General features: G+C 42.7%; 2 protein-coding genes and 2 non-coding genes across 11 annotated transcripts in view; 1 reads left to right on the top strand and 3 right to left on the bottom strand.

Moving 5' to 3' along the window:
* The window catches only part of CMKLR2 (chemerin chemokine-like receptor 2), a 31,134-nt gene extending 26,649 nt beyond the window's left edge, over positions 1–4,485 (top strand). For 5 of the 8 annotated variants that reach the window (XM_040475991.1, XM_040475992.1, XM_040475990.1 and 2 more), the window contains 2 exons: positions 1,147–2,240; positions 2,981–4,485. In XM_040475991.1, coding sequence (XP_040331925.1) covers positions 1,177–2,240; positions 2,981–3,065 — 1,149 coding nt within the window. In that variant the 5' untranslated portion in view covers positions 1,147–1,176 and the 3' untranslated portion in view covers positions 3,066–4,485. The other 3 variants (XM_040475995.1, XM_040475993.1, XM_040475996.1) reach the window with 3 other exon arrangements.
* A 7,004-nt stretch (positions 4,486–11,489) lies between these two features.
* On the bottom strand, positions 11,490–14,294 carry EEF1B2 (eukaryotic translation elongation factor 1 beta 2). Its single transcript, XM_040475988.1, has 6 exons — positions 13,987–14,294; positions 13,416–13,538; positions 12,646–12,772; positions 12,323–12,389; positions 11,797–11,922; positions 11,490–11,688 (listed from the first exon to the last, which is right to left on the bottom strand). The coding sequence occupies exons 1-6, from the start codon at positions 14,064–14,066 to the stop codon at positions 11,534–11,536; spliced, it is 678 nt and encodes a 225-aa protein (XP_040331922.1). The 5' UTR covers positions 14,067–14,294; the 3' UTR covers positions 11,490–11,533.
* On the bottom strand, positions 12,053–12,181 carry LOC121031167 (small nucleolar RNA SNORA41). The gene has a single exon (XR_005790592.1). It is a non-coding gene; the product is annotated as a small nucleolar RNA SNORA41 (small nucleolar RNA).
* LOC121031165 (small nucleolar RNA SNORD51) lies at positions 12,470–12,547 on the bottom strand. Its single transcript, XR_005790590.1, has one exon. It is a non-coding gene; the product is annotated as a small nucleolar RNA SNORD51 (small nucleolar RNA).
* Positions 14,295–14,601: the final 307 nt, after the last annotated feature.

The following is a 14,601-nucleotide window of genomic DNA, read 5'->3' as shown; positions in this document are numbered from 1 at the left end:
AGTTGGTTGAGGCTCTGACTCTTGATCTCAGCTCAGGTCATGATCTCACAGTTTGTGAGTTTGAGACCCAAACTCTGTGCTGATAGCACGGAGCCTATTTGGGATTCTCTTTCTCCCTCTCTCTGCCCCTCCGACCTCTCAAAATACATAAATAAACTTTAAATAAAAATCAGATTTTTGTTGTAAATGTAAAAGATCATTCATTCAAATTACTTCAAAGGAATTTCAATAAAATGAAATTTTAAGTAAAGCTTAGCTGCACTCTATGGGAAATTGATACAGAAATTAAATGATCATAGTCAAGTTTACTCCCAAGGATACCTTTTGGTTGAAAAGCCTTCCATACTGATATAATTCTTATGGACATATTTGCATTCATAAACATAGAATCAAAACATCAATGGAGGGCGCCTGGGTGGCGCAGTCGGTTAAGCGGCCGACTTCAGCCAGGTCACGATCTCGCGGTCCGTGAGTTCGAGCCCCGCGTCAGGCTCTGGGCTGATGGCTCAGAGCCTGGAGCCTGTTTCCGATTCTGTGTCTCCCTCTCTCTCTGCCCCTCCCCCGTTCATGCTCTGTCTCTCTCTGTCCCAAAAATAAATAAGCGTTGAAAAAAAAAATTAAAAAAAAAAATCAATGGATACAAAATAGGGTATTAAAATCTCTAGCACTAGTCTGTGACATCCAGGTGGGTGGATCGATGAAGCAGTTGGAACTCTGTCCATAGCTTGGGAAGTCAGGGTACCACTAAGGGATTTGAAGTCATCACCGTGTAAGTATTCATCTGTTTTCTTTTGTACCTTCCATAAAACAAGCGTGCAGAGTAAGAACCTAATATACGCCTATCGAATGTTAGATTCTCTCTAGTCAGGCCTATAGGTCTTACGGAGAGAAGAATTACACCTGCATCGTTTTAATTTGGCATTTACTGAATACTTTACAAAAATAAATTCTTACAGCTTTGAGAGTAATCGGAGAAAACTTGAGGTTCACCACGATTGGACGTCTGGAATATAATCACAAATCTTATCCCAAAATATACTTTTTCCAGTTCATAAGATGCAATATTTTTAGCCTGGCGTTCCTTATTCACTGAACATTTCCTCTGCTTTTAAACATTGTTTTCTTTCTTTTAAAATTTGCTTCTAGAGATACCCTCATTCTCCACTTGACAAGGTCATGGAAGATCTAGACGAAACATTATTCGAAGAATTTGAGAACTACTCCTATACCCTGGAATATTACTCCTCAGAGTCTGATTTGGAGGAGAAAGCCCACCTGGGAGTTGTTCACTGGATCTCCCTGGTGTTATACTGTGTAGCATTCATTTTGGGTATTCCAGGAAATGCCACTGTCATTTGGTTCACGGGGTTCAAGTGGAAGAAGACAGTCACCGCTCTCTGGTTCCTCAATCTGGCTATTGCGGATTTCATTTTTCTTCTCTTCCTACCTCTGTACATCTCCTACGTGGCCATGAATTTCCACTGGCCCTTTGGCATCTTGTTGTGCAAGGCCAATTCCTTCATTGCCCAGCTGAACATGTTTGCTAGTGTTTTTTTCCTGACGGTGATTAGTCTGGACCGCTATATCCACTTGGTCCATCCTGTCGTATCTCATCGGCACCGAACCCTAAAGAACTCCCTGATAGTTATTACATTCGTTTGGTTTTTGGCTTCTCTAATGGGTGGTCCTGCCCTATACTTCCGGGACACTCTGGAGTTCAATAACCACACTCTCTGCTATAACAATTTCCACGAGTATGATCCTGACCTTACTTTCGTGAGGCACCATGTTCTGACCTGGGTGAAATTTATTGTTGGGTACCTCTTCCCCTTGCTAGCAATGAGCATTTGCTACCTGTGTCTCATATTCAAGGTGAAGAAGCGAAGCATCCTGGTCTCCAGTAAGCATTTCTGGACCATCCTCGCTGTGGTCATGGCCTTTTTGATTTGTTGGACTCCTTATCACCTGTTTAGCATTTGGGAGCTTACAATCCACCACAGTAGCTATTTCCACCATGTGCTTCAGGCCGGCATCCCCCTCTCCACTGGCCTGGCATTCCTCAATAGTTGTTTGAACCCCATCCTCTACGTCCTAATTAGTAAGAAGTTCCAAACACGCTTTCGGGCCTCGGTTGCTGAGATACTAAAGCACACGCTGTGGGAAGTCAGCTGTTCTGGCACGGTGAGCGAACAGCTCAGGAACTCTGAGACCAAGAACCTGTGTCTCCTGGAAACAGCTCAGTGAGTTATCACTCTTCCACAAATCAGTACAAAGCTTTGATGTGGGTCCCCTGACAAATGCTTTCAGGTCATTTGGCTCCAAGGTACAGAACTAACCGTATCTTTTTGTTGTTATTTTTAGTCAATTTATTGGCATTGCATTTTTGTGTGGGTATAAACCTTAGGAAAGATCTTCATTTTTTTCCCCCCCCTGCAACTTAAATTATCTGTCATTTTTGTTAATTATACCATATTGGATTAGTCACCGCTGGTGACACAGTATCAGCTATTTTTTTAAATCTTAGTAATTTGGAAGTCCTAAATCTTAATATTAAATATATGATTAACTCATTTCAAAAGTATTAAAATATATGCTTAAGCTCACTTCAGTTTTGCACAAGGAACCTATGAGACGTGTCTTAAAAATGCAGCATGTAATTAATTTCTTTATTTCATGAAATCTATGTATATACATTTATAAATTAAAGTAATGGTTATAGTAGCTTAACACGTTGTGAACTGTTAATGCTTAGTGAAGTGTCCCAAAATCTAGTTGCTTAAAATCACAATTTATTACTATTATATCTCATAAATCTGAGTCCGAAATTCAAATAAGGCACAGAGAGATGGTTCATCTCTCCACTTCACAAGGTCTGGAGCGTTAGCTGGACCGGGATGACCCCAGTGGCCGAGGTTGGGAACAGCTTGTCTCCTCTGCCCTACGGTCTGTTCTTCCCTTCTTCTCTTTTTTTTCTTCACAGCTTTTCCAGCATGGTACCTCGGGGTAGTCAGACTCCTTATATGGCACAGTTTAGGGCCCTAAGAAGCCAAGGTGGACATCTCTAGGCCTCTTAAAGGCTATGTCCGACCCCTGATGCAGTACCACGCCCACTGTACTCTCTCGGTCCAAGTAGCCACCAGGTCAGTTCAGGTTCAAGGGGAGGTGACCCCACCTGTCAATGGGGATATGCTCCTATCCTTAATCCCTCATGGTATCAGTATAATTAACATTTTTGGGAAACTCTGGGTATGTGCAAGTATGCGTGACATTGCTGTAAACGTAAAACCCTGACATCTAGATAGTAGGTAGGCCAGCCCAATCTCAGAAAGATTTCAGAAAAAGAAAGCATGCGTGACATAGTGACATATTTCTACCTTCTGTTCCTATAACTGTATTGATGTAGGCACCAGTACAAGACCAATGACGTATACCTTTACGTCAGTGAGTGACCTCTTCATGGTGCAAATCTGTTGCATTTTAGACTGTAATGGTATTTTGCCTTCTATCCATTTATTCCTTTAGCAAACAGACGAGTGTCTAAGGGGTATACGGAGGCATGTGGCACTTAACAGTTTGGAAAGTCTAGAGATCAAACCTGCATGAAAACAATGCTAGAACAAGGTAGACAGTAATAAGTGCCAGAAGAAAGCCAAGAAAAGTGTAGATTGTTCAGAGAGGAAAGAGCACCCAGTATAGAAGTGAACAAACATTGGGGTTGCTTGATTTGGGGGTTTCCTAAGGATCCTGTTCCTGTCCCTTGTCTCTGCTGGTGTCCTTGTCTTTTATGAATTACAAACTCTGCTACTCACTGCAATTTTTAAAAGCATTTGACTTTCCATAATTTCCGGATTTTATTTTGAAAATTGGGAGGAGGAAATGTATTATTTCTTGAGTCAGTATCCTTTTTTATTTCACCTCTCAGCTTTTGGAAATGCTAGTCTCAGATCTTTATTGGCTCTGTTCTTTACTGTTGGCCCAGACAACAATCAGATCTGGATTTGGAAATTATTCCCCAAAAATGTGTGGCATAGCTCAGCATATCCCAACCTGTCACTCCCAAATTTCACGGTTTCTGCCCTACCCAGTATGGAGGGAGGGTAGGAAGAAAGGTACTCATTGTCAGTGTCTGCCCCCTCTACCACGACCACGACCACGAGAGGTTAAGAGATTCCACTTGCCCTCAAGGGATAGGCCTTGATTTCCCCGGATCAGGAGAAAAGCTGGAGGATCCAAGACAAAGAGAACTCTATAGGCTCATCCTTAGCTTGAGCAAATGGAGAGATTCTCAAGGCTGTTGGAGAAAGGAAGGGTGAGAAGCAGGGAGAGGATTAGGCAACCAAGGGCAGAAGGAAATTATGGAGCAGGAGATGTTACTACCTGGTAAGCAGGAGCTTACCAAAGGCCTATAAAAATATTTGAGATCTTTGGGTGCCTGGGGGCTCAGTTTGTTAAGCATCCAAGTCTTGGTTTAGGCTCAGGTCAAGATCTCCCAGTTTGTGGGTTTGAGCCCTGCATCAGGAGAGCGCAAGGCCTGCTTGGGATTTCTCTCTCTCTCTCTCAATAAATAAACTTCAAAAAAATCCGAGATCTTAAAAAATAGTATTAGTTCTAGAATACAAAAAGAGAAACTTGAAAAGCCAAAATTAATAAATACTTAATTATACGTCTATAAAATACACCTTTATGTCAGCCAAATGAAATATTTTGTAATTATATAAAAACTTATATTTAATATGGGATTTCAATATGTTTCAGTGTTTGATATGAAAGGTAGGGCTTCCAAAAAAGAAAAATGCTTTAAAGAAGGTCTACAAAGGTCTTAGAGGGACACTGAATTCATTTTAGAATCTAATGAAAGTTTCAGGTCCTTTCCCTAGAAACATGCTTTTTTAAAAAAAGGTAATCTGGGGCACCTGGGTGGCTCAGTCGGTTAAGCGTCTGACTTTGGCTCAGGTCACGATCTCACAGTTCGTGGGTTCAAGCCCCATGGGGGGCTCTGTGCTGACAGCTCAGAGCCTGGAGCCTGCTTCGGATTCTGTGTCGCCCTCTCTCTCTGCCCCTCCCCTGCTCACTCGTGCTCTCTTGTGCACTCTCTCTCAAAATAAATAAACATTAAGAAAATTAAAAAAAACAAAGATTCTCTACACCTAACATGGGGCTCGAACTCACAACCCTACAGTCAAGAGTCAAGTCGCATGTGAGACTGAGCTAGCCAGGAGCCCTTCCCTAGAAACGGGCTTTTAAAATAGCCTTAGATCCCAGGCTAAAAACTCTAGTGTTAGTAGCTTTGATAATCACTGATAGTAACAGGAATCTGCTAGGGGAGAGTAGCAAGCAGTACAAGTGCTTCCCAGCAGAAACAGGAGTTAATTTTTTATTCTCAGTTTGAGGGTACATCCAGGAAGTAGCATTGGGTCTGGGCCTGGGGACTCCAAGCCTCCTCCCCGGATAGTTGGAATCTGACTAGTGAGGCTTTCTGGGGGTCTAATGATTACGAGCAGGATTGAGTGACTAAAAGGACAGAGGCTGGAGGAGAGGACAGGCACTGGAACAATTAGGGAAGGGAGTGAGGGAGTTCAGTGCCTAGCTGGCAGGACAGTAAAGAATCCAGGCTCTCGGGGAATGAGGCAGAGACCCATTGAGTCAGACCTGCCTCTTCAATGGATAGAAGCTGTTTGAAGAAGGCAAGTCCCAGGGCTTCCAGAAGTAGGGTATCTGGATTTGAAGTAAGGCCCTCACACATCCTAGCTCTGTGACCTTGTGGCTACATTAATTCAAATCTCTGGACCTGTTTCTCCCATCTCAAAATGGAGATAATAGTGGTACCTGCTACGTTGCTGTGGAAATTAAATGAGTTGATGCAGGTAAAGCACTTAGAAGGGTACTTAGCTCTATAAATAACTTGATCACTATTAGCTGGTATTAATCAATGAAATTCTTGGCACCTTCTGACATAGTAACTGCTTAATAAATATTAGATCCTTTCCTCTTGGATGAACGTAAAAATCTCCTAGGAATCATAGGGGAGCTACACAGAGAATTTAAAAACAAGACAGTATAGAAGTTCTATAAAAGACTGCATCCAGGGGCGCCTGGGTGGCGCAGTCGGTTAAGCGTCCGACTTCAGCCAGGTCGCGATCTCGCGGTCCGTGAGTTCGAGCCCCGCGTCAGGCTCTGGGCTGATGGCTCAGAGCCTGGAGCCTGTTTCTGATTCTGTGTCTCCCTCTCTCTCTGCCCCTCCCTCGTTCATGCTCTGTCTCTCTCTGTCCCAAAAATAAATAAACGTTGAAAAAAAAAATTAAAAAAAAAAAAAAGACTGCGTCCGGAGGCTGCAAAGGGTCAGAGGCAGAATAAAAGATTTCTTGAAAGAGGTGTTTGAAGTGCACCTTGAAGAATGACTGCAATTTTTTAAAGTGCCGATGAGGAGAGAGGCATTTTCAGATAGGTGACACATTAAGGGCAGATGTACAGAGGTTGGAAAACAGGCTGTGATCAGAAAAAAAGAGAATAGTCCCATTTTGTAGGGACGGAGGGAGGATAGAAGTTTTACAAGTTGGTGTCAGGTTTGAATAGTATCTTCCATATGGGCAGTTCTTTTGGGGATGAATTTGAGAAGTCCCTGGACATTTTCCTTTGATTTTTACTTTACTGAAGTTATGCAGGCCAGCGGCCTTCCAAACAACAGATGGTCATTTGGGACATTTCTGGAATGCAACTATTATTATCCATACAGAGCACGTAATGAGAGAATGTTTAGCAGTCTCAATATCCATTTTAAATGTACCCTTATGTGACTTTATCTTCTCACTCTCCTTAACTGAGGATATGCAGCAAGGGTCACATCAATGAAATAGGATTAAATTGTCTAAAAGCAGGGATGAAGAATGTTCTTCGTTCTATTTCCAACACGTTACCTGGCCAAGACCTGCGTTTCAGTTTCTCTCTCACTAGGTGAGTCGTCGGGCAAATCATCGCTCAGAGTTGTTTCCTCATCTAAAATGGTAGTAACAGCGTCTGCTTTATCTCATAGGCTTGCAAGGGGGTTCAAAATGGACAATGTATATGAGGCATGTATTTTTTTTTTTTTTTTTTTACTTTTTTATTGTAAGGACAAAAAATTTGCCATTGCTAAATTGTATTTGTTTGGGTGGGGGTGGGGGGTGGGGAGTACACATATATCCCCCAACATGAACACCAAGGTTTTTGTATTTGTATACAAGCCTATCTTTTCCTAATAGGGAAAAACTCCAGTATTTTTTAATGTTGCTAGAGTCTGTTACTTTTTAATTATATTGTCCATAAAGCATTTCATTGAGTATACATGCGGTAAGTTAGCCGTTTTCACTTCTGGTAGGGTTTTAACAGCCCTTTGCTTCAGAAGGTTCCATCTACACCAACTCCAGGTCAAAGCTGTCTGCCTTTGTCATTATCTGGCTTGGAAACCTTCAAGTCTCTGCCCCACGCTGCCCTCACAGGAGCCAGGCTGAATGTACAACACGACCCCACCCTAATACCAAACAGATATTGCAAACACCAGCCAGATTGATCTAATTGCCTCCCAAATGTGTCACTGTCCATTCTTATTCCTGCCTTTATCATTCTGCTTTTTACCCCCCACCCCCGGAATTTTCACGTGTTTTCTTTCTTTTGTGTGTGTGTGTGTTTCCCTTTTTTACATATTACCAATCAAGGTCCATCCAGCTCAAGTCCCAACTTCTTTAAAAAAACTTTTCAATTCTAGCCTTCCCTGACCCTCTGAACTTTTTTTTGGATTACTTGCCTAATCACATAATGACTACTTTTTAACAATTTTATGTGTTTGAGACAACTCCCTATTGTAGTTTTCTTAACTCTTTTGTATTTTTATAGCATCTGACAGGATACTGAATGAATCATTTTGAATTCTCACACGGTTCCCAGCCTTGTGCTAGGGATGCTGAACACGAAAAATAAATATGGTCTGAGTTACTGTAATCACTTCTGGGGCGTCAAAAAAAAAAAAAAAAAAAAGGTGGCCTCTTTTATCTTAATTCTCCAAAGTCAGAAACAAACAAAAATATCTCATTTTCTATGTATACATATGCTTTCTGCGCCCCATGGCTCAAAAACAGGTCGCTCGGTATACTGGCTCACATGAAATGTGAGCATTGCTTCTAACAGCAGAAAACCGAAGGCCATCGAAAGCTCCAGTAAACAGACCAGTCAAATAAGCTATGAGACAAAGGATTATGTAACTATTAGCAAACCAGGAAGCTTTATAAACACAATATGGAATATCCAAGATATAATTTCCAAGACATCCAAGTCTATTTCGATGGACAAAGTAAAAGGTGCAGAACACCTTGTATTGTATGCTACAGTTACTGTATGTTTAGACTGGTTTTGGAAAGACCTAAGGACTTGTTGACATTGATTGGTTGCTTTTATGGAGGTAAACAGGAGGCCTGGGGTTGGGGGGGGGTAGGGAGACAGACTTCACTGTATAACCCCTTGATTTTTGAACTATGCTACTGTACTATTTTTTAAAATAAAAATTAAAAGATACCAATAAAAATATTTGAGGCTGTGAAGATTTTTAAAGTCACATGTTTATCGTTTATCATTTTGAGATTTGCAAGACAGCTGCAGTTTGAATTGACTGTTCTAACTCCTTTTACTTTTAACCAAATTTTTAATCATTAGTTTTTCTCAATATGTTACATTTTGGCTGAGCTCAATCCCTTTAACATGTCAACGATTGTGAATGATTTGGGGCTACTATTCCCCAGTTGCTACATCTCGATCTTTCCGTAGCAACAGTTCCATAATCTCCAGGCTCTGGTTCTCCAGAAAATGAAGCACTGCCCTCTGCTGGCTCTCATAACACTGACAATTGGAAAATTCCTCACGAGGGTGGAAATTCTGCTTAGTGCAGATTGTAGTCATCAATACATAGAAGCACTGATTAAATACATTTTCTCTCGAATGTAAACAATTTCCCACATGTAAAGTGGTCTCCCATATAAAGAAAATCCAACTGAGAGGAAAAGAATAGCACTGTCTGATTTGGCTAGGAAAATTCTGACCTCAAACATATCATTTCATCTCTTTCGTCTATAGGGACCACAAAAATAAGACTTCAAAATATAATTCCTAAACTCTTTCATAAAAACTACGGTTAAAAAAAAAAAAAAGGCCAAAGGTTGCCTATATTCCAAACTATGATGCGGCTGCTTCCGGTATTCCAGTAAGTCAAGTATGCTTGACTTAGACATACTGCCTTCATCTCAGTATTTAGCTGCAGCAAGACCGCAGTACGGAAGTCCCTTCCCAATAGGTTCTCATATTTCCAAACCCAAGTAAAATGTGCCACTCGGTCCCCACCTGCACACCCAAGCCAGGCTTATGAACCACAGCCTGGGAATCAATTACCTGTAAACACCCTTCCCAAGACACTGCTACTCAAAAACCACACTGCCAAAAACGCTTAAAACAAGCTCTCCCTTAAGTCAATGAGGCATTGTTTTCAACTTGCAGCATTTGCCTGAGGAATGGTTGTTGCAATTTGTGACAAATTTGGGAATCTTTCCCTGAGCTTATTTCCCTCCTTGGGGCCAGGTGTTCCTTTAGTAACACTGCACACCCCATCTCCTATCATACTGCTTTCAAGTGGAATTTGTTAATTCTGTGAAGTTTTAGTCTCAAGTAACCCCCAACGTGAAGATCCTTAGGTGACAACAAATTACAGTAAAACCTTGTACTGCGAGTAACTTGTTCTGCAAGATGAGCAAACATTTCTCAATTTTAACTTGATAAACGAGCAAGGTCTTGCAATACAAGTGGTATATGGTGCCAAACGTCAAATCACAACTAAACCAATGGTTCTCTTTCTCGCTGCGGACCGTGGGTGATTGTCTCCCACGCTCAGATGCTTGCTCTCAGGCTGTGGTGTTTGGCAGAAATCAATGATTTTTCATTGGAAGTGTGTCTGGCACTAGTGTATTTTTTTTGTCACTTCAAAGCACCTCTGGGCAGTCCTTTGCTTGTCCATACAAGAGTAAGCTTAGGAATGCCTTGCTTCATTCTAGGTCAGGCTGCCTGCAGATAGAGACCCTCTGCTGCCTTATTGCCAGTTACGTTAAATACATACATGACAAGAGTCTCTCGACATTGTACTGTAGTTGTGGTGTCTGGGTGGCTTGGTGGGTTAATCGTCTTTTGACTCTTGGGTTTCAGCTCAGCTCATGATCTCAGTTTTTGAGTTCGAGCCCCACTGGGCTCCGTGCTTACAGGGGGGAGCCTGCTTGGGATTCTCGCTCTGATCCTTCTTTCAAAATAAACTCTACTGTAGTCAACATTCATTAGTGATGGTGAAAGTCATCCTACACAATAACCCTCCTCTCACCTCCCTCACACCAGCCATAAGGGTTTTCAAAGGTACATGCAAGTTAATTTTTCTTTGTATTTTGTATTTTATTATTTTGTATTAAATTACAGTACTGTAACCCTTTTTACATGAATGTTTTTGGGTTGTGGAACGAATCATCTGAGTTTCCAATATTTCTTAAAGGGAAATTTGCTTTGACATACAAGTGCTTTGGATTGTAAACACGTTTCCAGAATAAATTATGCTTGCAAACCAAGGTTTTACTATACTTCATCTGCAATTGAAGTCATTGGTCCATCTCAACACTTGATTTCCTTTTCTCCAGTGTTTCATTAAGTATTCCAGCAAACATTAAAATACCCCCAACATCCCCACTGAGGAAAACCAGCCTGGGTATTAACTTGGTTAACTCCCTGCAAAAGTACCCAAGGTCTGAACCATTATAAATCTGCAGGGCTAAAAATCTAGTAAAAAATTTATCTTTTTTTTTCATTTTAGGAAGTGCCTGCACACATGCACAAGCAGGGCAAAGGGGCAGAAAATCTTTTTTAAACGTTTATTTTTGAGAGAGCATGGGGTGGGGGGCGCAGAGAGAGAGGTAGACAGAGGATTCAAAGCAGGCTCTGTGCTGAGAGCAGAGAGCCCTATTGGGGCTCAGTAACCATGAGATCACAACCTGAGTCAAAGTGAAGACACTTAACCAACTGAGCCACCCAGACAGAATCTTAAGGTTTCATGCTCAGGGCAGAGCCCAACATGGAGCTCCAACCCACAACCCTGGGATCACAACCTGAGCTGAAATCAAGAGTTGGGCGCTCTACCAACTAAGCCACCCAGGCACCCCTCGTCAAATTTCTTAATCCAAAAATTCCACAAGTGAAGTTTATAGAGTTTCTTTTGAAAACAAGGCAAATAGGAAACTTGCAATATTGTGGTCAAAGTGGTACCCTCGTGCATTGGGGGTCCAGAAACTACGACGATCGAGTCCATTTCTACTAATTTGGGCTAAGTATCTAACAATGCTGACCCAAATTTATATTTTTGAATTACATATCCATTGAGTTTCTTCCCTCAAAATGGGAAAAATATAAAAACCACCCCATGTAAGAGTCAGAGTCAACAGTTGTCTTCAAGCTTTTATTTAAGGGCAATTATCTACAATGAACATTAGATCTTATTAAAAGCAGCCACGTCCATGGACTGCACATAGTCCTCAAAAGCAGTGATCCGCTCCTCCAGCATATCTGTTCCAACTTTATCATCTTCCACTACACACTGTATTTGAAGTTTTTTGATTCCATACCCCACTGGAACTAGTTTAGCTGAAAGAGCATCAAGAAAAAAAACCTTAGAAAAGGCCTGTTCTTTGACAAAGGTGGTAATTATGCAAACTCCAGATGCTATTTTCAGAAAGTAAAGACTGAACTCACAAGAGCCCCAAACCAAGCCGTCTGCTTGAATGCTTCGGACGCACTCCTCTAGTTTTGCCATATCTGTCTCATCGTCCCAAGGTTTCACATCTAGTAAGATGGAAGACTTGGCAACAAGCGCAGGTTCTAAAAAGAGCACAAACAGCATTACTCAGACACTCAATTACGTTTTTTTCATTTTAGTCGAAGACATTTTTAAAATCGTCATCTGTTTTCCGGTGGGTCATCTCCTCAGCCCAACAAAACCACAGAAGTCATCTGTTTGTCACTCACATGCCCACTTTCTGTCGTGCTAAGAAAGAGGTATTTGTGTGACAGTTTCTTTCCCACAGAGGAATGCCACAACTGCTACCATAAGAGCGGCTGCAGACCAGTAGCTGTGGAAGTTTTATGAAGAGCCACCTACACGGGTTTTAAAATACTGACCTACTCAACAAAGGAGGAAATTACTTTGGCGAGAAAGCTTCAAATGAAACTACTCACGTTATTATAAAATTAAAGCAGTACAAATTATAAAATGACCTACTTTTGGCTTTCTTTGACTCATATTGCGCAAGGCGTTCCTCTCTTAGCCGCTTTGCTTCTTCACTTTCCTATGAAGAAAAATTAAATTCATTTCACAAAGCCAGTTGTTCCTCAGCTCAAAAGCTAGTGGACCATCACAACAAAGACCAGTCTCATCAGAAAAAAGCAAATCCATCACGAGCTCAGCCGAAAGATGGTGATTTGGTTTTACTCATCATTTTTAAGTCAGGTAGGTAACAAAGCGGTGAAACCAGAATTCAAATCCAGGCAATTTCACCAGAGCCTACAACTAAGCTCAACATACTGTATTCATGTATGTCATACCTCCTCATCATCAGAACCGAAGAGATCAATATCATCATCGTCTTTACTATCTGTTGCTCCACTTCCTGTGGTGTCTTCCACATTAGCAGGGCCATACTTGCCCAAAGCTTTCTTCACTCCTGGAAGGCTTGAAAAAAATTTTTAAGTTCAATCACGATGAAATGGGTACGATGTTCTTTTTCAGACCATACACCAGAACTTGTTTCCATCCCTATTTATCAATAGAACCCTTTTGTACTACGAATTTACCCCTAACCACTCCCAGATAAATACTTTTGCATCTTTACCTCCTCACCCAACAAACATTAGTAGCATGTGAGACGTTATTACATTCAATACTCACTAGGATTTACTCTTTCAGTATGAATATTTCAGTTTGAGATTTCATTAAGTATGCTCAGTTCCATTCTTAGTGAACTGGAGTCCACTTCCCCAAACTTCCACCCTTGTTGGCAGTTTCAGAAGAATGGCCAAGTACTGAATGAATGAGCCACCCTCTCACCCCAGAGGTGGGCCCCCCAGGTCAGGGTCGAGGCACATTGTCTGGGCAGTGTGGGGAAAAGTTGAACTGCTGTTGTCCATGTTCTACCTGTTCTGTGAAAAAACGGAGGACTTCAGTCTCTTGGCCTTCTCAAGTCACAAAGATACTTAGCTCACAATATCCCAACAAAACTAAAAAGTAGCCTGGGTCCCATTTGGTCAGGTGTTAAATCTTGGGTTTAAGTTTGGAAAGCATCCTGCTCTTCAGACAAATACCAAGATAATCTTACCTGGCCTTTTCCTTTTCGTACGACTTGATGTGATTATACCAACGTAGGGCATGATACAAGTCGGCAGGTGGGGGGCCGGAGACTGCTTCAAATACCGCCACGTCTGCTTGTGATGGCACATACCTGCCGCGAACACAAAAATAATTACACTCGCCTTTAAAAGAAAAAAAAAAAAAAAAAACCACCAACGCCAGCAAATAAATGACAAACGCCACCCCTGTCTAACTTATTCCTGGGAACTGGCCCATTTGCTACCTGGCAACCTAAGCTGCCCGGTTTTTCAGTAAACTCGAGATCAGGGACCACGTGTTTGGTCCTCTGCGATATCCCGAGAAATCCCTGCTACTTGGTGGACCTCAAAGATCGTAACCTCTAACCCAGACCTACAGGCTTACACTCGCTAACCGAGTGAAGCCGCGGGAAAACCCGGCTGAACCACGTCAACGGAAAGAAAGCACACGTTTAATCCCTCACCCCTCGCAGGCCTGCTGCCTTTTCCCCAGCGGCGGCAAAGGCCGCGCCACGTGGCCCGACCGCAGGTGCCCGGCCCCAGCCCGAAGCCCGTCCTCACCCCTCGATGTAGCTCTTGTCCGCCAGGTAGTCGTTGAGCACTTGGAGGCCGGCGGGGGTTTTCAGGTCTCCAAAACCCATGGCGCCAGCGGATCGCGGAACGGGGCAGCAGCGGGGGGAAGAACGCGAGCGCGGGGAACAAGCGCCTAGCGCTAAAAGGGAAAAGGGGCCGCCGAAGGCCGGAAAAGGCCTTATATAGAGACGTAGGCGTTTCCCTCTGCCGCACGGGGCCGAAGGTTAAAGGTCAAAGTACGTTAATCTCCACATCCTCAAAGTAAAACTGGGTGGCTCTGATTTGAACGGCCCACATGTTATTCGCAGGCCTCTGTGTTTAGAAATAAACTGATACAAAAGGGTGTTTCTTAAATAAGTACCGCGCGGCCCCGGAACACTACAGGAACCGCCCCTTGAAGTGCCGGAAATGACCGAAAACGCCCGGCCTCAGGAGACTGACTACTTCCGGCGGAACTGCGGTTCCAAGCTCTACCACCCCCACCCCGCCCCCGCTCCCGCCCCTTCCAACCAACTGGCCCTTCGCCCCGCCCCCTTGCCAGCTGACGGAAATTGCCGAACTCAACCTGAGCGGGGAAATTGTCGAATCTGGGGCTTCTAGTCC

This window comes from Herpailurus yagouaroundi, unplaced genomic scaffold (genome assembly GCF_014898765.1).
Source record: "Herpailurus yagouaroundi ecotype Mexico unplaced genomic scaffold, PumYag 140, whole genome shotgun sequence".
In the NCBI taxonomy this organism is placed as follows: domain Eukaryota; kingdom Metazoa; phylum Chordata; class Mammalia; order Carnivora; family Felidae; genus Herpailurus; species Herpailurus yagouaroundi.
Note: the sequence above shows the minus strand (reverse complement) of the source record. Positions and strands in the feature narration are given on the sequence as shown.